The sequence below is a fragment of the Glandiceps talaboti genome, chromosome 16 (assembly GCF_964340395.1).
Source record: "Glandiceps talaboti chromosome 16, keGlaTala1.1, whole genome shotgun sequence".
Classification (NCBI taxonomy): domain Eukaryota; kingdom Metazoa; phylum Hemichordata; class Enteropneusta; family Spengelidae; genus Glandiceps; species Glandiceps talaboti.
In genome coordinates this window covers 9,696,429-9,720,072 of record NC_135564.1, presented here as the reverse complement: position 1 = coordinate 9,720,072, position 23,644 = coordinate 9,696,429, and the positions used below count along the sequence as shown (strand labels likewise).

At 36.8% G+C, this 23,644-nt stretch overlaps 4 protein-coding genes across 4 annotated transcripts; 1 reads left to right on the top strand and 3 right to left on the bottom strand.

Annotated features, from left to right (window-relative positions):
* Positions 1-3,752: 3,752 nt before the first annotated feature.
* On the bottom strand, positions 3,753-5,444 carry LOC144447769 (medium-chain acyl-CoA ligase ACSF2, mitochondrial-like). The gene has a single exon (XM_078137851.1). The coding sequence runs from the start codon at positions 5,442-5,444 to the stop codon at positions 3,753-3,755; it is 1,692 nt and encodes a 563-aa protein (XP_077993977.1).
* Positions 5,445-7,604: 2,160 nt separating this feature from the next.
* On the bottom strand, positions 7,605-8,555 carry LOC144447768 (medium-chain acyl-CoA ligase ACSF2, mitochondrial-like). The gene has a single exon (XM_078137850.1). The coding sequence runs from the start codon at positions 8,553-8,555 to the stop codon at positions 7,605-7,607; it is 951 nt and encodes a 316-aa protein (XP_077993976.1).
* Positions 8,556-11,656: 3,101 nt separating this feature from the next.
* On the bottom strand, positions 11,657-12,844 carry LOC144447767 (carbohydrate sulfotransferase 1-like). The gene has a single exon (XM_078137849.1). The coding sequence runs from the start codon at positions 12,842-12,844 to the stop codon at positions 11,657-11,659; it is 1,188 nt and encodes a 395-aa protein (XP_077993975.1).
* A 2,328-nt stretch (positions 12,845-15,172) lies between these two features.
* Positions 15,173-23,301, top strand: LOC144447486 (E3 ubiquitin-protein ligase RNF113A-like). The gene is made up of 9 exons (XM_078137523.1): positions 15,173-15,276; positions 15,712-15,785; positions 16,715-16,813; positions 17,928-18,035; positions 19,727-19,836; positions 20,176-20,372; positions 20,670-20,763; positions 21,508-21,614; positions 21,996-23,301. Exons 1-9 carry the CDS (start codon positions 15,180-15,182, stop codon positions 22,067-22,069), a joined length of 960 nt encoding a protein of 319 aa, XP_077993649.1. The 5' UTR covers positions 15,173-15,179; the 3' UTR covers positions 22,070-23,301.
* The last annotated feature ends 343 nt before the right edge of the window (positions 23,302-23,644 follow it).

Below are 23,644 nucleotides of genomic sequence, written 5' to 3'. Positions count from 1 at the left end.
GATTAAACACTCTGAATAGATGAGTGTTTTCACAAGTCATGACCCTCCCCCTATTTCATTTCACTAAAATATGACCCTCCACTATTCAAATATTTCACTTAAACACCACCACCGTACCTCCCTGTGGCGTAGTGGTAAGAGCTCAGGTGCTCCTGGGTTCTAATCCCACGAGAGACAGATATTTTTTCTGTTACAGTAGTATAGATCCCATCACATTGATAGATTTTAAAGGCATTTGTTGTTTTCCACTATTACCACCATCACAGTGATGAGTTTATGTTTGTATTAATGGTTGTGTTGCTTGGGATCTAATTAGCTGAGCTGAAGGTAAGGACTCGCCAAGACTAGATGAGTGCACAACTGACAGCCTCAGGACCGAAGTCAACATCTCCGCTCCACCTCATCATCCCCAGTATCTTGCCACGCTGTTTCCCTTTATTACTGCTCCTCTCCTTACACCACAACTAAACGTTGCACCTAATTCACTGTATTTCACTGATAAGTTATTATTATATTACTTTACAATGGTGGCAGTGGTGGGGTGTGGTAGCAGAACGATTGGCAACCTGTGGCAGATCATGCCAAAATCACAAAATACAGCAAAGCTAAATAAAACATTAGTCAAAATAACCTCCCTTGATTTCCAGTTACAACACCTAAATCACTGCATTTCACTGATAAGTTATTATTATATTACTTTACAATGGTGGCAGTGGTGGGGTGTATGATTTGCAACCTGTGGCAGATACGGCCCTCCCCCAAGGACCGACTTCTAAAAAGTGACCTAACCCTAATGCCCCGACAGTCTTGTAACTACTGTAGGTTCCCTTAAAGGAAGTGCACTTTTTGGAGTCAGAGTCTCTACAAGTTCAGTAACTATACGTACACCAGTAATCATTCTGTTAAGGGCGACTAAATCACATACACAGAGTTTAGAATATCTAGTGATTATAGTATATATTGTATATATATGAAAAGAAACCAGGAATCTATCATATAAAGACACTGCATTCAACATACATTAATATAGACTTATGAAAGCTTTACAATAATAACAACAACAACAACAATAATAATAATAATAATAATAATAATAATAATAATAATAATAATAATATATGAATACGAGATATCAATTACAAGTAACAATGACAGTTTTATTGCCAGGTCTCAACTTACAAAAATAATTATAATAGCTAAAATGATGTAGGCTTGTCATTTTTTTACTCATGGGACATTACGTTTTTGACACAGATATAGACATATTTCAACTCTAGATTAACAGTAACAGAGACACAATAAACATAGCAGGATCTTTTGCCCAATCACATTGAACACTGATAAGCATTGCAGCAGCTATTCTTTAACACGGCAGTAAATCAGGCATCTAATGAAAACATTACACATGGATTTTATGGTTTTAATATCTGCAATTGTTTATTTTCTAATGAAAACCAACACTTCAACTTGACTACTTCTACATCCCCACTATGCACGGCACCTAGATGTAAATGCTTTTTTTTTTGCATTAGAAGTTGTCTAGGGTACGTATTAAATGTCATTTTACATGGGTGAAACACTAAGCCTACATCATTTTAGCTGTAATGATACTAGGACAGGTATATGTTCAAGCAAACTATGTTACAAAAAATACCACCAATGGCGTTGTAGCACAACTGTACAGTTTTTAAAAATGTTTATCCATATGGTAGTCCATGCTAACAATAGGTGTTCATTTGCAGAATGACTATCCAGTTGCCTATCCAACCATGTTGCTATCTTTATGATATACTAGTATGCTATCATTTGGCTATTGCTATGGGCGTGGTCATGTTGTTAGATATATTTGCATGTATGTTTTTGTTCACTTATGTATGAATTCCTGATATAATCTTTGCAATATACGTGATCATTTGGATGTTGCTATGGGCGTGGTCTTGTTGCTAGGCATATTTACATACATTTTTTAAATGTTTATTCAATCGTCTATTAATCTCCGTTATCTTCGCAATATATGTGATCATTTGGCTGTTGCTATGGGCGTGGTCTTGTTGCTAGGCACATTTGCATACATTTTTTGAATGTTTATTCATTTGTCTTTCTATTCCTGCTGTTATCTTTGCAATATACGTGATTATTGGGCTGGTGCTATGGGCGTGGTCTTGTTTCTGGGCAAATTTCAATACATTTTTTGAATGTTGATTCAATTGTCTATTAATCCTTGTTGTTATCTTTGTGAAATACACGACCGTTTGGCTGTTGCTATGGGCGTGGTCATGGTTGCTACGGTATTTGCATACATTTTTTGAATGTTTACTCATTTGCCTACCAGATGATGTTGTTATTTGACCAAAATATACTGCCATTTCGTTGTTGCTAAGGGCGTGGTCATGGTCGCTAGGGCCAATTTTGTCAAAATGTTTTGAAGAAAATCTGCAGAATAACACTTTCAAAAACATCTCACCAAGTTTCAGACTTGGTGACAAGTACTTTTTGAGATATAAGTTTTTGACCAAAAATGAACATTTTTACACCTAATTTGCATATCACTCATGGAATCATTGTATGCTTAATATTTCTTCGTCCATACATCCCTAGATGCATTCCCAATAAATTTCAGCTCAATCTGCTCAGTGGTTTTGTAATCATAGATTTTTAACAAAAAAGACACATTTTGCTCTAATTTGCATATCACTGATGGAATCATCATGTCATGAACAAATCTTACTTTACAGCCCCTTAAGAATGTTCCCACCAAATTTTGCACTAATCTGCCCAGTACGTAGTTTCTGTGTTTAAGTTTTTTGACCAAAAATCACATTTTTGACCCAAATCACACACCTCTAATGCGATCATTTTGATTTGAACAATTTCCCAACTAAACACCCAAGGTAATGGACCCACCAAATATCATGGCAATCGGTTCAGCGGTTTTTGACTTTAAGTTGTTTACACACACACAGACAGACGCCAGGCGATCCCTATAGCACTACTGAACCTCAGTTCAGATGTGCTAAAAAAGGTGTCAATCAATTTTGAAACATTAGCAATACATGCAGGAACACAAGATTATTGAATCACTGTTTCGAGGTCCACCACTTTCACAATTAACTTCTTCACAGACAACACATCTTTTACTAGTATTTGTGATAAGACTACTTGTAAGTAGTTAAAACTCATAAAAAATGAGAAGCAAAGTCATTTTTGTAATAAAAAAAGGATTTGAAGACTAGAATTCTCTAAAAAAAACACAAAAAAACAACAACAACCAAACTATTATTCAAACTTTGAGGTTAACGTGATCATAGCTTCTTCCTTCGAATATATCGCATGAATAAGTGTCTCTTAAATGAGTAAAGTCTTATTAAAATTATATACAGCTTTACTCCTGTCTGTCAGCATTCCAGATTAAATATCATGATCACGCTATATAAAGTGTTTCTGATTATAATAATAATGACATGTGAATCAATATGAATAGCACAATTGTCAAAGTCCCTATAACTGAATATCTGAATGACACTATTACGGGTTTGCAAAATACACACAGTCTGTTTACTAAATACCACTATGGAAGTAAAAGTGACATTGAGGTAATGTTAAAATAAATAATTCTGTTTGTATCAGCTGGTACATGAAGTCTTAATATATTTTATCATCCAATAAACTGTGACAATATAAAGTACACATTGTGTATTGTTTGCAGTAGGTCATTTCATGTCATTTATATTCACGATGAAAGCTGACAATTACTACTTAGAAGTTGGGCTTATTTCTAGCCTCTTGGAAGCTGCTTTGGCCAATTCATTTCTTTGGATTTTTCCAGACCGTGTGAACGGGAAAGATTCAAAGATGAGTACATATTTGGGCATATAGAAATCGTGTACTCGACCTCTCAGGTATTCCAGCACTTTTGTCTGTAATTCATCTTCACTTTCACTTTGAACAGACTCATCCTTACACAAACACAGACATAACTCGTTTCCAAATTTCTTGTCTGGAACTGGAACAACCTGTGCATACTTCAACTGTGGGTAGGCCACAAGTTGGAGTTCAATCTCAGCTGGATAGATATTGGTAGCACTCTTCAAAATCATGTCATCCTTTCGTCCAAGAATCTCCAGACACCCGGTTTCATCCATTCTACCGATATCTCCTGTGTGGTACCATCCTGATGGAGATGTTACTTCTTTGGTTTTCTCATCGTCACCCCAATAGCAGGTAAATATTTGAGGACTTCTAACACACACTTCCCCAGGGGTATTGATGGCTACAATTTTACCCTCTTTCATAATTTTCACTTCAACATTATCTTCTGGGTGACCAACATAAGATGATTTTGATTCTTGATCTTTATCAAAGATATGGTAGCTAACAGCTATGCACTCAGTGGAACCATATCCAACGTTAATTATTGACGGAAGTCTTGCTGAAACCTTTCGCAGCATTTCTAATGGCAGAACACCTCCACCAACAATGCATTTAGTCAACGATGACAGGTCATAGCAGTGAATATTATGTATTTGTAAAAGGTCAAATAGCTGAGCTGGCCAGAAAACGGTCGTTGTCACCCTTTCTTCTTGAATAGTGTGAAGGATGGTTGATATCTCTTTACTCTTTGGTATTATAAGCGTCGTTTTATGGAGCGCTAGAATTAGTTCACGGATAGGTGTTGCAAAACTGGAAAATGGATCCGTAATGACCATCTTTACGTGTTGTTGTTCTCCTTTGTGATCCGTTCGTTTAATAAGCGCCTCGCTAACGACCTTTGATCCTTCAATGAGAGCTCGATGAGATATGGCAACGGCCTTTGGGAAGCCTGTACTACCCGAGGTAAATGCAATGACGCAAACGTCATCTGGGTCTACATATTCATGAGAACTCTCTGTGTTTTCAATCATCAGCGATTTTAAATCAATCACCAGTGATTCTGCTTTGGAAGGACAAGTTAGAAGTACATGGTGAAGAGAAGGAAATTTATCTAAATGGAGGCTTGTTGAATTTTTGTGTCCGATTTCAGGGCATATCTCAAGTAGTGACTTATACTGATCATTGCCAACAATCAGAGCACTGCATTCGACTTTGTTTATTACGTGGCAGAGCTGGTCTCTGGTGACTTTCAGTGGAATAAAAGCAGGTATCAAACCAGCTCGAATCGCAGCCACATTACTGATTATGTATTCATAAGTCTCATCGAACCATAAACCAATGCGATCCCCTTGTTGTAGAGAGAGTGTTTTCAACCCACCAGACAGTGCTAATACATCGCTCATCAACTTACTGTAAGATATCCTCGTGTTATCCTCGCAAAATACAATAGCTTCATGGTCAGAATACAAGGTCAGGTGTTCGTCAAATATTTGTCCAAAAGTACGACCGCAAAAAGGAGCTTTACCCGGTGTGTGGAAGTAGCTCTTGGTCAATCGCTTTGTTGTGTACGCCATTGTCTATCTTTTAAAGTTAATTTTACATAGCTTCAAGTATGGGGTCACAAGATCCTTACCCACGTGACCGTGTTTTTTTTGCACTCGATCAAACACTGAATATGTAATTTTTTTTCACAAGTCATGCTTAATATTTGAAGTTATTGTAAATAAATGGGATTATGAAAACAAAATATTTTATTTTAATTTAGAAGTAATCCCATATCCGATCCCAACCAGAGTTTTGGCACCCAATATAAAAGGTCACTACTAATTCATACAGTTTGACAGCTACCACTTCACAATGTGATTCTACAGCAATAGCGCGTTGACCTGTCCTGTGAACACAGGGGTCAGCGAGCATGTAATTGATTTATCGATTGATTGATTGATCGATCGATCGATTTATTGATTGATTTATTATTTTGTTGAATGATTGATCGATTGAATGATCAATTTTTGTGGTGCAATATAACTTATTTTGTGTGCGATATTGGTCAATTCACCCATTGAGTTTTGTGGTGATATAAAAAAAAAAGTTCTTTCCCGGGCTACTTTCTCATTTTCAGCTGTATGTAATTCTCTTTTTATTGACTAAATAAAGACGCCTTGTCCATTCTTCTCCTGTTATCTAAATTAAAACACCTCTAAGCTATAATTGGTGAGATATCACTAACATTAACAGTTTGCTTTATCTCTTATCTTCTGAGAGATTATCACACTGGACAGTCTATCATGCATATAATAGGAATCGATCGATCATTCGATCGATCGATCGATCAGCCAATTACATGATCGCTGACCCCTGTACTGTGAATAGGAAATTGACCCTGAGCTTCATATTTAACAAATTCATGGAGCAATGTTAATGACAAGGGGAGGAGGGAGGACTGGGGAAATCAAGCCCGGTCTGTGACATAAAATGTGACCCCCCCCCCTCGTATATTGTAATGATTGTGCTGAAAAGTGACCCTCCCTCAATTTCCTTTCTCTAAAATGTCCCCCCCCTTAAAGTATTTCAATGAAAAATATTTTTCAATACCACCTCCCTGTGGCGTAGTGGTTAGAGCTCAAGATTAGTAGTTAGGATTAGATTAGATTAGGACTCCCAAGGACTAGATAAGTACACAACTGACAGCGTCACAACAGAGGTCAACATCTGCACTCCACCTCATTATCCGCAATATCTTGCCACGCTGTTCCCCTTTATTACCGTTTACTTTATAAGTATTTTATACATATGTAAAGAAACCAAGAATCTATAATATAAAGACACTTTGTCCAATGTGCATTGATGTAGATTCATGAAAGCCTTACAACAACAACAACAACAACAACAACAACAACAACAACAACAACAACAACAATGTATGAACACTTAAGATATCAATTACAAGTAACAATGGTATTCTTATTACTAGGCTTCAACATACAATAATTAATGCTACTAGGACAGTATTCTTGGACAGGTATATGTCCAAGAATACTGTTGCAAAAAGGTGTTAATTAACTAGATTATTGAGTCACTGTTTCGAGGTCCACAAGTTTCACAATCACAATTAACTTCCTCATCGACAACACATCTTTGATTACTATTTGTAATGAGATTACATGTAAGTTAAAACTCATAAAAATGAGAAGCAAAGTCATTTCTGTCATAACATAAAAGCTTTCGGAGACTAGAATTCTTTCAAAGGAGGCTATTGTCCAAACTTTGAGGTTAACGTGATCATAGCTTCTTCCTTCGAATATATCGGATGAAAAGTGTCTCTTAAATGAGTAAAGTCTTATCAAAATTATATATAGCTTTACTCCTGTCTTTCAGCATTCCAGATTAAATATCATGATCACGCTATGTAAAGTGTTTCTAATATAGTAATAAGGACATGTGAATCAATATGAATAGCACAATTGTCAAAGTCCCTATAACTGAATATCTGAATGACACTATTACAGGTTTGCAAAATACACACAGTCTGTTTACTAAATACCACTATGGAAGTAAAAGTGACATTGCAGTAAAATTAAAATAAATGAATCTGTTTGTATCAGCTGGTACATGAAGTCTTAATATATTTTATCATCCAATAAACTGTAACAATATAAAATACACACTGTGTATTGTTTGCAGTAAGTCATTTCATGTGATTTATATTCACAATCAAAGCTGACAATTACTACTTAGCAGTTTAGGCTTATTTCTAGCCTCTTGGAAGCTGCTTTGGCCAATTCATTTCTTTGGATTTTTCCAGACCGTGTGAACGGGAAAGATTCAAAGATGAGTACATATTTGGGCATATAGAAATCATGTACTCGACCTCTGAGGTATTCTAGCACCTTTGTCTGTAATTCATCTTCATTTTCACTTTGAACAGACTCATCCTTACACAAACAAAGGCATAACTCGTTGCCAAATTTCTTGTCTGGAACTGGAACAACCTGTGCATACTTCAAACCTGGGTAGGCCACAAGTTGGTATTCAATCTCAGCTGGATAGTTATTGGTAGCACTTTTCAGAATCATGTCATCCTTTCGTCCAAGAATCTCCAGACATCCAGTTTCATCCATTCTACCGATATCTCCTGTGTGGTACCATCCTGATGGAGATTTTACTTCTTTTGTTTTCTCCTCATCACCCCAATAACAGGTAAATATTTGTGGACTCCTAACACACACTTCCCCGGGGATATTGATGGCTACAATTTTACCCTCTTTCATAATTTTCACTTCAACATTATCTTCTGGGTGACCAACATAAGATGATTTTGATTCTTGATCTCTATCAAAGATATTACTAACAGCTAGTATGCATTCAGTGGAACCATATCCAACGTTAATTATTGATGGAAGTCTTGCTGAAACCTTTCGCAGCATTTCTAACAGCAGAACACCTCCACCAACATTGCAGTTAGTCAATGATGACAGGTCATAGCAGTGAATATTATGTATTTGTATAAGGTCAAATAGCTGAGCTGGCCAGAACGTCGTCGTCGTGGCCTTTTCATCTTGAATAGTGTTAAGAATGGTTGACACTTCTTTATTCTTAGGTATTATAAGGGTCGTTTTATGGAGCGCTAGTATCAGTTCACGGATAGGTGTTAAGAAATTTGAGAACGGATCCGTAACGACCATCTTTAGGTGTTGTTGTTGTTGTTGTTGTTGTTGTTGTTGTTGTTGTTGTTGTTGTTCTCCTTTGTAACCCTTTCGTTTAATATGTGCTTCGCCAATGGCCTTTGATCCTTCAATGAGAGCTCGATGAGATATGGCAACGGCCTTTGGGAAGCCTGTACTACCGGAGGTAAAGGCAATGACGCAAACGTCATCTGGGTCTACATATTCATGAGAACCCATTGTATTTTCAATCATCAGCGATTTTAAATCAATCACCAGTGAGTGTGCTTTGGAAGGACAAGTTAGAAGTACATGGTGAAGAGAAGGAAATGTATCTAAATGGAGGCTCGTTGATTTTTTGTGTTTCATTTCAGGACATATCTCGAGCATTGACGTGTACTGATCTGGACCAACAATCAGAGCGCTGCATTCGACTTTGTTTATAATGTAGCAGAGCTGGTCTCTGGTGACTTTCAATGGAATAAAAGCAGGTATAAAACCAGCTCGAATCGCAGCCACATTACTGATTATGTATTCATAAGTCTCATCGCACCATAAACCAATGCGATCCCCTTGTTGTAGAGAGAGTGTTTTCAACCCACCAGACAGTGCCAATACATCGCTCATCAACTTACTGTAAGATATCCTCTTGTTACCCTCGCAAAATACGAGTGCTTCGTGGTCTGGATATATGTTCAGGTGTTCATCAAATATTTGTCCGAATGTACGACCACAGAAAGCAGCTTTACCCGGTTTGTGGATGTAGCTCTTGGTCAGTCGTCTCGTTATATACGCCATCGTCTCTATTTTGTATTAGAAATGTGACCTTCACCGGGTCAATAGGTCCTGCTACTCACGAGATCATTACCATATTAACCCGAGCAAACAGTTTGAATATGCCAGTGTTTTCTTATACTTGAATTGATGTTTGGCACTGTAATTACATGTACGTTGGATTTTTCCAGACCTTGTGAACGGGAACGAATCAAATATGAGTACATATTTAGGCATATAGAAATCGTGTACTCGACCTCTGAGGTATTCTAGCACTTTTGTCTGTAATTCATCTTCACTTTCACTTTGTACAGACTCATCCTGATACAGACAGAGGCATAACTCGTCGCCAAATTTCTTGTCTTGAACTGGAAGAACCTGTATGTACCTCAAACCTGGGTGGGCCATAAGTTGGTGTTCAATCTCAGCTGGATAGATATTCATATCACTTTTCAGAATCATGTCATCCTTTCGTCCAAGAATTTCTAGACATCCAGTTTCATCCATTCTGCCGATATCCCCTGTGTGGTACCATCCTGATGAAGTTTTCACCTTTTTTGTTTTCTCCTCAGTTGTCATCCCAATAGCAGGTGAATATAAAGGGATTCCTAAGGCACACATCACCGGGGATATTGATGTTTACAATCTGTCCTTCGTCAACAATTTTCATTTCAACATTATCTGATGTTTGGGATTGTCGTACGTTACAATATCAATGCTATGCTCTCACTGGAACCATAAAAATGTTGTTTTTTGATGGTAGACTTGCTGAAACCTTTCGCAACACTTCCACTGGAATGACACCTCCACTAAGAATGCATTTAGTCAATGATGACTGGTCGTACTTGTCAAAATCATGTATTTGTATAATGTCAAATAGCTGCGTTGACCAGAAAATCGTTGTCGTTGCCCTTTCTACCTGAATAGTGTCGAGAGTGCGTGACACCTCATTATTCTTAGGTATTATAAGCGTCATTCTATGGAGAGCTAGAATTATTTCACGGATATGTGTTGAAGAACTGGAGAAAGGATCCGTAACGACCATCTTTACATGCTGTTGTCCTTTGTCACCTGTTCTTTCAATAAGTGCCTCGCCGGTGATTTTCGATCTTTGATGGGATAAGACACACGTCTTTTTATTGAGCGAGACAACATCAGAAGTAACTAGATATTACAGCTAAAATGATGTTGCCTTGGTGTTTCACTCATGCAACATGATATTTATTACACATCCTCAGACAAATTTAAGCAACTTATATGCAAAAGAAACAATTACATAGGTGCCGTGCACAGTGGGGATGTAGAAGTAGTCAAGTTGATATGTTGATTATCAGTTGGAAAATAAAGCCATTAAAAAACATCAAGTCCATGTGTAATGTTTTCATTAGAAGCGGGTTTTTACTGCATTGTGAATGAATGAATAGCAAAGCTTATCACTGTTCAGTGTGACTGGGCAAAGGATCCTACTGTGTTTATTGACGGTGTCTTTGTTATGAGTTGAAATATGTCTATCTTTGTGTGAACAACGTAATGTCTCATGAGTAAAACACCAAGCCTACACCATTTTAGCTGTACCAGTTATCCCCACCGAGTGACACAAACAGCATACACACAGTCAGGTACTATATACGTAAATCAACGGAAGCTTCAATGAATTCGAAGTCACACAACTTTATTCAACATCTACATCCTAAAATCAGTGTAAGAAAATAATGTAAAAACCAATTCAGCGTCACTTACTAGTATAATTCCTGTACACAAGTCACATGTAATAAGTCTTACTGAAATCGACGACGAACGTTAGTCATTAAACATCATCCGGGCATTTAACATTAATCAAAACCCATTTTAAAATTTAGCGCTTACATCAAAACTTACTCTCGTTGTTCCATTTCCCCATTTAATTAATTTTTTTTTATCAGCGAACGGTATTATATGTTCTAAAATAGAATTAAAGTTTAACTTGGTATACATGCATTAATTAAGCCTAATAAAAAAGAAATAGTTCGTTACCGATAATCTGACCGACCCTAGTTTAAGCCCCCGACCCCAAAACAAATTTTGCGGTAACAATTTACTTCTATTTCCATGTACACATTCATGTACCTCATCTGTGGTCACATTTTCAAAAAATATCGAATCCCCGAGAAAAAACAGATCTTTTAAGACTATAACAGTACAGTCTGCATAACGTGTTGTCTACTTATAACTTATATTTGTTTTCATTTTTACACCTCATCAAATTCCCACGGATCGAAAGTGTTGTAACTGACGAGGATCTTATCTTGGGGTCGAAGTAACTTTCAAAGATTTAAATTACGATAAAGTAAAATTTCGACATACCTATCCTATTTTCTGAAGTCAAGCAAACAATTTTTTTTACTTTGCCTTGGTGACCCGATATTTTGTCGCTTCTGCCTATGTCGCCCACTATCGCTGTAATCGGCATAACTATCTAATTCCATATCGACAACCAGACTAGTGGAGTTGTCTCTCAACATTTTAGGGCTACCAACTAGTTTATATCCAAACATATACCATATTCGGGTCGCGCATAGCTCCTCAATTTCTTTCACATTTTCAAAGGTAAAACCCTTCCTCCAGGCTTGGGAATTCCCGGGTTTTTTCCCAAGTATATTTTCCGTTATTCCATCCATCGTGTCATCAATCGGCAACCCAACGAATTCATACAGTTTGGTGACGAATATTAACGGACGCTCCACAATATCTTCATACCTAATCAGCATATAATTCTTTCTGAACCAGTCAGGGGCATTTCGAGACACTAAATAATTAGTGTCAATCCATCTGCAATAGTCCTTTACTTCATTTTTCATGTTTTGGTTCATGTGTAATTCTCCTGGAATTGATGAATTTTTTGTCGTTTTTCTGAACAGTTCTCGAGATTTGATCATGCCACGTGGATCACGAATCAGGTGGATGACTTTGACGTCGTGTTTACGGAGCAGCGGTGCGGCTAGAAAGATATCATACAACCGTAGTACCTTGGTGACTACGTTCTTCTTCGACTTACAATATCTCGTTATACTGCCAATTGTCAGAGTGCTTCCAGGATATTCTCCGCGATTTGTATATAGTGAAGTATTGTTCAAATCTAATAGCAAGTGTTCATGATTTGTAAAATTACATGAATATATACCATCAAGAAAACACAATAATTGAGGACGAAAGTCTTCGAGCTTTTCCCAATTTTCAGTACCGATGCCAGAAAAGTGCTGCGCAACAATCCTTCCTGGTTCGTAGAAGAAGAAGTTATTTGGATGTTTGCTGAAGAACTGTCCAGTCATGGTTGAACCAGTACGCTTACGTGCAAAAACTAGAATATTGAGGCCTTTCCGACCAACGTTATAATTAGAGGTATTAATGGCACCATCCACATTATCGTTACTAGATATTCCATCATACAGATGTCTACCAAGGTAGATTAAAGAAACATTCTTTAAACTTAACAGAAGAAAAATGACTGCTGATGTTGTCGCTGAAATAAGTGTCAGGCTATAAAACATGTGCTTCATACTGTGTTCTTCTCCTTGTGAGTTGGTATGAGTGGCTTTCAATGCGATCTTTCTGTGATCACTCGTAGCTCTTATATTCAATACCTTACCAAGCTGGTACACGCAACCGCCGCTGTCTTTAATTTACTATGACGACTGCAATCTTAGCCCTAGTAACGCATTGATTTTCAATAGGTCTTTCTGTCACATAAGTAACACTCGACATAGAGCTTACATATTCAATATCCTGGAAACGGGGAATACTGGGGATAGTTAGAAGTTCTGGCTCATTCGAGGTACAGAGATCGTAAGCTGGACATACACTGAATGAACTCACACACGGTCAGGATATTAAGTTACTTATTAGCTCGTGGTTTAATAATTAGAGATGGAGGCACCAGTGATAGTATTACTAGTAATAGTAGTATTATCAAGGAACGCATTTGAGCACAGCGCGTCAGCTGGCATCTTTCAAGCGCGAGCGCACAAAGCGTCTGGATTATGTTCTATAATCTTTGCCACAGATTAAAGCATTACATACAAACAGACAAGAATCTATTCGGATACTTTTGTTATGGGGTCTGTCGTATTATAACTTATTCTGCGATTAAAATACTTTCATTTTTTTAAAAACTGGAAAGTGTACATATACATGTATATCACGACGCCGTTCATTTTTTTCCCATTGCATTTCTGACTTAATACCAATAATCTCAAATGTGTGTAAACATGTAATAAGCTAATAAAAATGTATTATAAATATATGAACAAGTATGTAAATATGACCCATACATATTCATCTGACTCGGGCCTTTATTACATGTATGTGTGTAGATATGACCCATACATATCCGTCTGACTTGGGCCTTTATTACATGTATATGTATATCATTATCACTTCGGATTTCACCAGAATTGTTGCATCATGCCCCTGATTGGAGTGGTAAACTCCCTATTGTAATGAAAAGCATTATGTAAAATATTAAGCATTTGTTGATATACTATTCTCTGAGTTTTTCGTCATGTGGTCTGGTGTATCTGTTGAGATTTTCAACATTGACGTAAAATTCAGGTTGTTGTCAGGCATAGAAAATGTATTATACCATGCATAAATAAGCCAAAAATATGGAATATATACTCTGGTCGTTCTGCGTCACGACAACGCGTGTCTACGTCATGGTTCTGCTGTGTTCGAGTCAAAACGTTTAAAATTGCCATTAATTTACCCGATTTATTTTTAATATATTACTGGCGATCGTATAATTACATTATTCTCGAGATCTCCAATATTTTTCTTCATTCATCCGGAAAATGCTCGTGCCCTAAGGACTCGTCTAGCGACTCGTAGTGACAAGGGCCCCTTAGGCCACTAGTATTTTCCTTTGCATGAACGAAGAAAAATATTGGGGGATATTTTCTAATTATTTCAACACACTGATCCCCATAATAGCTTTATATATAGAATATGTGCACGTTTTTTTTTTTAATCATGTATGTCGTTTTTGAAAATCTTTAACAAAATACCTTCCTCCACCCACCTATCTACCCATCGCTATATATCTACCAATTATTTCATAAAATGTATGTGGTACATAAGATAACAAATCCCCCTTTACTCGTCAAGTTATTGTGTTTTGGGTACGTACTAAGAAAAATAAATACATCGATTGGTTTAGCTTATACTTCTAACAGTAGGTCGGCTGTATGTAAAATGACCATCAAATAAGGGCAAACTCCTCGTATATCTTTTTTTCTGTTGACAAGGAAACTGATAAGAATAAAAGAACAGTAAACAAATATTCAAAACATTGCCATGCTGGTCAAATTTATTGAGTAGCCTTTTGTCAACAGCGGGAGATTCGAATCTTTAAATGCGATTTTGCCATGCCATCGATCGAGAGTTGATGATTGCGCAGAACACTTTGTTAGTTTTAAAGAACGATTATGGGGTTATCTGTTTTGGTTCTGGTGATGACTTACTCAGTGACGTGCTTTCGTATGAAAAATGACATATAACCGTCTACAATGACGTCAGGTTATTGAAGACACACACTGACATCAAGTATCCTCTAGCTTGAGTAAATGTTTTCTGAAGAATGACACAAAAATATTGTGAATTAATTCAATAACGTAACTGACTGTATAGCTATTCTAAGACTCGAAATTACCATGTAGAATCGAACACTTACAGTTCTGTTTATTTCTAAATTGTTTCAGGATTGCAATAAAAGCTGTTCTGCATTTTGTGTGCAAAGTATATGATCAAAGTACATGATCTGGATCAAGTATCGCGTTGTAGAGAAGTGCGCCCTCTGTGGCGCGAATTGTAAAGAAGGTGCGTGATCATAATATCAATATGGCTGCGTCCTCCAGAGAAGTGTGCTCTTTTAGTTTCAAGAAATCGAAGCGAAAACAGATTACTAGGAAGAGGAAAACTAGCGATAGTGACGAAGGTAGGGTAATTCTATACCATAGATCACCTACAGGGTGACATTTCATCCTTGTGTTACACCGTTCTTCAAAACTACATGTCTATTATCGGACTGGGAGACAGCACATCTCATTCTCACCCAAACGTCAACAAAACGAAATCCACGAATTCGGTACGTGCGGACAAGAGACTCGATGTTCGCTTGGTAGTGGGTAGGGCAGTAACCATAGAGGTAACATTTTGTTATGATCATTGTACACATATTTCAACGTACAGCTTTTCCCCAAATGGCTTGCATTTGATTTATCCACTGGTTTTACCACAGTGTGTTTGTTCACCTGACATTAGGTTATATCATGTTTACTTGTAATGCCTACCACAGTTTGTACTTTAATATAACTGTATTGTTTATTTAACACACTGTGTTTATTTAGTAATCTAATTTGAATGTCTGCAGGAAGTGAGGATGAAGAGACTGCTGTAGTCAGGAGAGAAAAGAAACGAGATGATTTGAACCCAATGAAGCAGAAGGTAAGCAGAAGATTTTTTACAGTCATATAACTTATTAGAAGTATCATGTCGGTGATATTTCCATGGTACAGTTGACAGCTTCTAGCTAGCCATCTTTTGGCTCAATTCTCTCTCCACATCTAGTCAAATGAATATAATCTATCAAAAAAATCTAGCTAAATCTCCTGCTGTTGGACAGTTTTAACACCTGATTAGATCATAATGATAATTGATTGGCTGCAGCCCAGTCTGGTTGGCTTGTGTACGATATTGGGTAGATTAGTACAGTCATGGTTAAGATGCCTATTAGAGCTGGACAACAGGACAACATATAATCTGACAGATAGGGCTGAATAACAGGATGTGTCTGACAGTCTAGACAAATATAATAGATGAAAGTTAAGATGTGATGGGTTTATAATTCAGTAGTGTGTTATCTTACTACTTAGTAATTGATAATTACATAAGCTGTTATTCCTCCAATATTTGTCTTCATTCAGCCAAGGAAAATATGGGTGACCTAAGGGGTCTTTGTCACTACAAGTCACTAGACAACACTGAGGTCATGAGTATTTTCTGGCTGAATGAAGAAAAATATTGGAAAATAACATAATTATACCAGTGATATCAAAGACAAATCAGGGAAACTAATGGCCATTTTCAATGTTTTGACTCATATTTCGAACACAGCAGAACTAGTGGCATACATGTAGACAAGGGGTTGTCATGACATAGAATGACCAGAGTATATATTCCATAATTTTTGTTGAACCTGGCATGTGCATGGTATAATGCAATGTATGATTCTGAATTCAAATCTCACATACATAAGGACTAAGTACAGATAGTGATGTGATATCATGTCCACATGAGAAATCAATATTTTTGGGTGTCTCTTACTTCCTGCTAAAGATTACATGACATATTTCTGCTTGTGTTTTAATTTTCAGACAAAAAGATTGAAAGACAAAGAAAAGATTGAGTACAGTGATGAAAGTGATGAAGACAAAGATAAAATTGGAGTATCATACAAATCATCCAGGACAGCTGTAAGCTTATTTTGAGATTTTTAAAAATAAATACCGTTAAAACGTTATAATGATGCATAATGCTTGTGGGAGTAATGGGCCTTTCCAACATTTGCCATTGTGGTGCTCATATTTCCTGTCTGTGTGGACCTTGGGGATATACATGGGTTAGGGTACTCATTTAATCATAGAGCTCTGCTGCTTTCCTGGATGTCTGAACAATACCGTAATACAAAAAATATCCCTGATTACACTTCTACAGAATACCAAGGGACAAAGCTCTTAAGAAACGGTACTATGAGGTGATGATACCCCCAATTTTAGTGAGGGCACTGTTTTCCCAATTTCCTGTTTGCAGTCTGGAATGGCCTATTTGATTAAAGGCCTACTCTGCATATAAAAAGGGGTCGGCTTAACATGACACTCATTATGCTAGTCGAGATGACGTTGACCATGAAACATGTTCACAAAGGTCATACAGTGTGGCTGTGCATATGTCATTTTAGAGTATTACAGATTTCTTATTTCCTAATGTTGGACTAGGCTATCATGAATATACAGTAAAGAAATCTGTCATTGTATTTTTGAAAATGGTTGCATTTTGGGGACTGTATTTGAGAAAATAGTGGCTTGATACATGTTGGGAAGTGTTGAGACACTGACCCAGGATTGAAAATTTAGCCCTTTGAGCTGGCATGACATAGAGATGACCTTGGTTAATCTGAAAGCTCTAAATTCACTTTCTCCGACCTACCTGCCACACATTTCATGTTTGTGATCACTGGATGTGTCTGCTACAACCACACAGAAAGCAATAAGAAAAACTGCACATGCTAAACAAAGATTGCAAGATCAAATTAATACGTTTTTTGGAGTGCAAAAGTAATGAGTAGAACAGTCCTGATAAATAAATTCAATCCTGACGTTTTGAAGCAGTATTCTTCCTCATAGGATATCAAGGCAAGATGTATCGTGTGTCATCACCTGACTGTATATCTAAATGCCATTAAAATGTTATTACTTACAGTTTTTTTTTGGAACATTTAGTGTAAATGTGGTTTAATTCCTTACATACCTGTCCACCAAGTCTTTCCATGAATTAATCATATCCCATTTGTTTTGTCTTTTATGACAGAAACCTGAAGGACCTGATGATATGGGTGCGACTGCTATTGTTGATATAGACACAGACAAAGATGCTGATGCTAGGGCAATATTTGAGAGAAGTCAACAACTTCATGAGGTAATTACTGTCTTGCCTGGTCTAATAGACAGCTTGCAATTCGAACTGAGCATGTTCAGATGCCAAGGATTATTGGTGGTTGAGGTAATGCTAATCTGGGGTATTCAGAGGAATAGCCCTCTCACATGTGTCAGGTAACCAAGCTATATTATAAGAGGTTACAGACCATGTGTGTATCAGGATACTGCTTACCCATAATGCTTCTTTAAAGATGGCAGTTTGCAAGTGGTATAATACATGTAGTTTCGTAGACCTACAAATTTGGAAATTCATTTATTTTATAAATACCACGCAATGATGTGCATTTTCTCGACCAAAATTTTATGTTTGTGAATGTTATCAAAAACAAATATCCCAGAGCTTATACTTTCAAAATGTATCAATTTTAGATTTTGAAATGGGATACATGTACACTGGGTTTCTAAGCTTATTGCTCAAGTGGAAATATATAAATAAAACCACATTCTGGTATAATGTCAGTTCATATCTTCTATAACGTTACGATTGCCTTTTGGCATGGTTAGGAGTGAAATCGATAGGTCAATGTAGGATAAAAAAGTAAATTATTTTACTGTGTGTGTGTGTGTGTGTGTGTGTGTGTGTGTGTGTGTGTGTGTGTGTGTGTTGAACCATTGTAGTTCCCATCCTACAAAATCAATTTTACCTTTAATGGATGTTTTGTACCCCTAAATACAAATACTAGTATTCTTTAAAAAATGTCAAATTGAGAAAAGGAAGAATTTTTTCTATAATGAATGCATGGTGTTAAAATAAAGTAAAAGAACTATTGTTTACTCACTACATACTAGCTTTATATTCATAGCACTACATACTACTACTTACTGATTTGAAATTGATTGTGCGGTTTGAAGCAGGGGGGGGGGGGGGTTCTGTATAAGAATTTAGTTTTTCACCCTACAATGAACAATTAATCTTGGGACTTAGAAGAGCTGATTGCATAGTAGGGATTTTCTGAGTATTTTTTGATACGTATGATAAATTACATCATCGGATCATTTTATGAGTTGTATTTAAATACAATGTACCAGGTTTGAGTTCAGTCAAGTGCAAGTGGTGGTTAAGTATGCTTCAGCAAGTAGACACTAGAGGGCGATATAATATATAAATTACATCATCAGATCAGTTATAAGTTATATCTCAATAACAGGTTTGAGTTCAGTCAATTGCAAGTGATGAGTAAGTATGCTTCAGTAAGTAGAATACTGCAAGTAAATATGCTGCAAAAACTAGGCTCAAATAATATGTATAAACTCAGCTTGTGCCCCTTTAATTTAAACATATAAAAATCAATTGACTGATATAATGACAAAGAAGGCAATTTCAATATTGAATTATGTCATTTAGTAGTCAGTTCCCTTTAAAGGGGAACACCACTCCAGGAAATAAAGGTGTTTTCATAAACTTTGTGTTCTGGAGAGTTATTTCATGATTTCACATCACATATAATGTAAATTTCACTCGATTGCCAAGAAGCACGAAATTGAAACTCTTTGTCAATTCTTTTGTTCTTTCAGTGGTCCAGTGTGCCTCATTGGTCTATCAGACATGAATATGGATTAGATGAACAATGAATATTCATGTCGCATAAAATGCATATTTCCTTCAGATAAATTTATTACAATTTAAGTTTGTTTAATAAAATTAATGTTTGTGTTTTGACTTTGCTTCAGGAGCTGAAGGGTAAAGCTGATGATAAGATTTACAGAGGCATGAATAATTATGCATCTTATTTTGAAAAGAAAGACACTGCTCAAGGTAATGCTGCAAGTGGACACGTTAGGTATGTATACTTATTCATAATTATTTGCTCCAAAATATGTTGTTGGTACATGATGGGTTTTTTTTTGTGTGTACTGCTACACTGTTATTTACCCACAGGGGATTCAATAGTGTGCAGTGTATAATATTACAAGTAAGTTTTTACATCTAACAAAACGGTTTCATTTCTAGAGAAAAACTGTGCGCACCCCCAAATCAATATAATTGGATATGTTTCGTCATACTATGTGTACTACTACACAATGTGTTTACACACCGGGGATTTATTACATGATCTCATAGTATACGATATATCTGACAAAAGTTTAATCATGTTATGTCTTTGATCAACTCCTTACAGAAAGGGTCCAATCCGAGCGCCAGAGAATCTCCGAGTAACAACCAGATGGGACTATGCCCCTGATATCTGTAAAGACTACAAGGAAACAGGGTTCTGTGGCTTTGGTGACAGTTGTAAATTCTCACATGACAGATCAGATTACAAACATGGCTGGCAATTAGAAAGAGAGGTTGATGAAGGCAGATATGAAGAAGAAGGTGGGTGTGAAATTTCAGGAGAGAACATTTTAGTGTGTAATTGTGGAAATGATATGCATGTTATGATTTGAATATATTTGTGAAATGTTTTGCATTTTCTTTTTTCAACCTTGCATATACATATACATGGCTTTGACTTTAACTGATGTCAGGAATCTATCCACTAGGATCTCCTCAACAAACTTTTGTTAAAACAGAGTCCTGATCAAATTAGTAGTTGTTATTGGGATTTAGTTTGTGTTACATGTACATATTTCATCAGCATCTTTATGAACCTTTGATTTGTTTGCATTACAGACACATCCAAGTATGAGATAGACAGTGATGAAGATGATTTACCTTTTAGATGTTTTCTCTGTAGAGATTCATTTAAAAATCCAATTGTTACAAAGTAAGTGATTTCTCTCTTCCCCTCTCCCCCCTCGCTCTCCTGTCTTCCCCTCTGTCTGTCTGTCTGTTTGTTCGTCTGTCTGTCTGTCTGTCTGTCTGTCTGTCTGTCTGTCTGTCTCTGTCTAACTGTCTGTGCCCATCCATCTGTCTGAGTCTCTCCCTCTCCCTCCCTCCCTCCCCTCCCTCCCCCTCTCTCTCTCTCTCCCTCCCTACCTCCCTGCCTTCCCTCTCTGTCTGTCTGTCTGTCTGTCTGTCTGTCTGCCTGTCTCTGTCTCTCTCTCCCCCCTCTCTCTCTGTCTGTCTGTCAGTCTGTCTCTCTCTCTCTCTCTCTCTCTCTCTCTCTCTCTCTCTCTCTCTCTCTCTCTCTCTCTCTCTCTCTCTCTCTCTCTCTCTCTCTCTCTCTCAATTCTAGCCGTGTATTTCAGCCATTTTATGCAGCCACAAGTTTTTCTTTGAGTGATATTTTAAAATGTTTAGAAACATGGGAACAAAGGAAGTACATTCTACAATTTACATAATTTACAAAACAGATAATTATATTCGCGATAACTAGAGCATACAAGTACAAAGCATACTTACTGGGGGGTACTTTGTCTGCCACTCCCGCATATAAACACTGTTAACAATAGAGTAATTATGAAGTAAAACACCCTGTTATATTTATTCTGCTCTTACTCATAAACTGTAAGTGACTGTTTGTCAAATGAAACTGTAGATTTTACTGTTTGAACTTTTTATGTTCCAGATGCAAACATTATTTCTGTGAGAAGTGTGCCCTCAGTCATTACAGAAAATCCAAGAGGTGTTATGTCTGCGGAACACAGACTATGGGAGTATTTAACCCTGCTAAAGGTAAAGAACTGCTAAGTTACAGTGTTAAAAATTCAAATATTTCAAGTGCAGTGCTACTTGAGTGACTTTAAACTAAACACAATGGTTGAATGCTGTGCATCGTCGAAGATGCACTTTTTTTGTATTCTTACAAACAAAAGTTTGATGCTAAAATTTAAAAGTTTTGTAGTTTTCTGATGCATCTTTACATTGTGTTATCTGATGATATATATTGGTGTGATCTGTTCTCTTGTATCTGTGTCCTTCTCTCTTTCTGCCCCTTATTACTCAGTAGAGTACAGCAGTTGTCAAGGACCACAAGGAACAGAAAGAGAAACCAATCAGTTAAACTTATCGCTAAAGTAAGCAATTTAATATTCATGACTTTCCCCTTTGTTTCAGAACTTATTGCCAAACTAAGCAAAATGAAAGCACAGGAAGATGATGACAATAACCCAGGATCTGATGATGGTTGACCGCAGGACAGATATATATATACCCACTCATTCACAGCGTTCAGGTGAACTCAGTCAGCGCCAATACAGCCTGAGATACTGTACCATTATGTGGCCATATAAGAACTCAATGAATAGCACATCAACACATGTACAGTCTGAGATACCCTACCATTATGTGGCCATAATAGAACTCGATAATATCACATCAACACAGCCTGAGATACCATACCATTATGTGGCCATAATAGAACTCAATAATAACACATCAACACAGCCATGTGGCCATAATAGAACTCAATAATATCACATCAACACAGTCTGAGATACCCTACCATTACTAGTGGCCATGATAGAACTCAATAATATCACATCAACACAGCCAGAGATATTGTACCATTATGTGGCCATAATAGAACTCAATAATATCACATCAACACAGCCTGAGATACCAAAACATTACTTGGTTAAAGCAGAAGTTAAAGCTTCTGATATTATTTCCTACAAGATAACCATGTTTTTAAAACAGTTTTCTAGCGTCACATGTATTCTTCCTTTTAACAAACTTCATTCTGAATTTGATGCTTGTTAGTAGAGAATAATTCATGTTTATATAAAAATCATAACTTTTTTATGATGAATTATGTATTCATTGCTATTTCAATTTGGGATATTTTTTCTTGAAATGTATCTTTAATAAAGTGAACTGTTAATGTATAGAAAACTTTGAATTTATTTTCACTATGCTAAATCTCATCAAAGTCTACTAAAGTCTACTCATTCAATTTGACGAGGGTATTAACAACAAAAGATACCTAGATACATCTATATTCTATGACCTATATATGTAACAGCATGAAGAAAACAAGTTATTTTAGTTCAATGGCATCCTTGAATTTGCTGTATAAGTTCCAGGATGAAATTCATAACAGCCCCTTGGTGTTGAAGAAATTTATGAAGTAGATCCATCATCTTTGTCTAGCTTACATTTGTAATTATGAAAACCTTGGCAAATTAAGGTTGTTACAGCCATTGCAGGATGGGCAAGCAGTTTCAGTGACATGAGATATGAAAATTGCAGTTAGACTGGTTACAAGGTTTCGTGTAAAGATAAATCCAATCAAGAGCAGAGATTGACCTCTGACCTCTAATTGTGAAAGTGTTTCATTGTGAGGTCTACATTTACTCTGTGTCATTTCTGCAAAGGCCAGCCCAAGTTTTAGTACTAAGTTGGTAATCTCTCCCCTCTAAAGTGGGCATATCTTAAAATCTACATACGTCTGGCAGTTGGACATCACTCTCAGACTGGGATCTTGAAAAATGGAATGAAAATATTGTGAATAAAATAGACCTCACACTATGGCATGGCAGGGATTGTTGCTTCTGTCTGTTTAATATGCTTTGAAAGTACTGATGCGTAAACTGAGGAAGTTGGCATTTAAATTATGAGAGTCCACATTTTATTGTGGCGGGGAGGGGAGGAGCAGGTGGGGGAGAAATCTTTTTTGAAATTGTGTTTTGAACATCGTATTTTGTTTAATAATGTACTACTGTGCCCGTTATTATTACGGTATCACAATGTACCCCCTGTCGCCG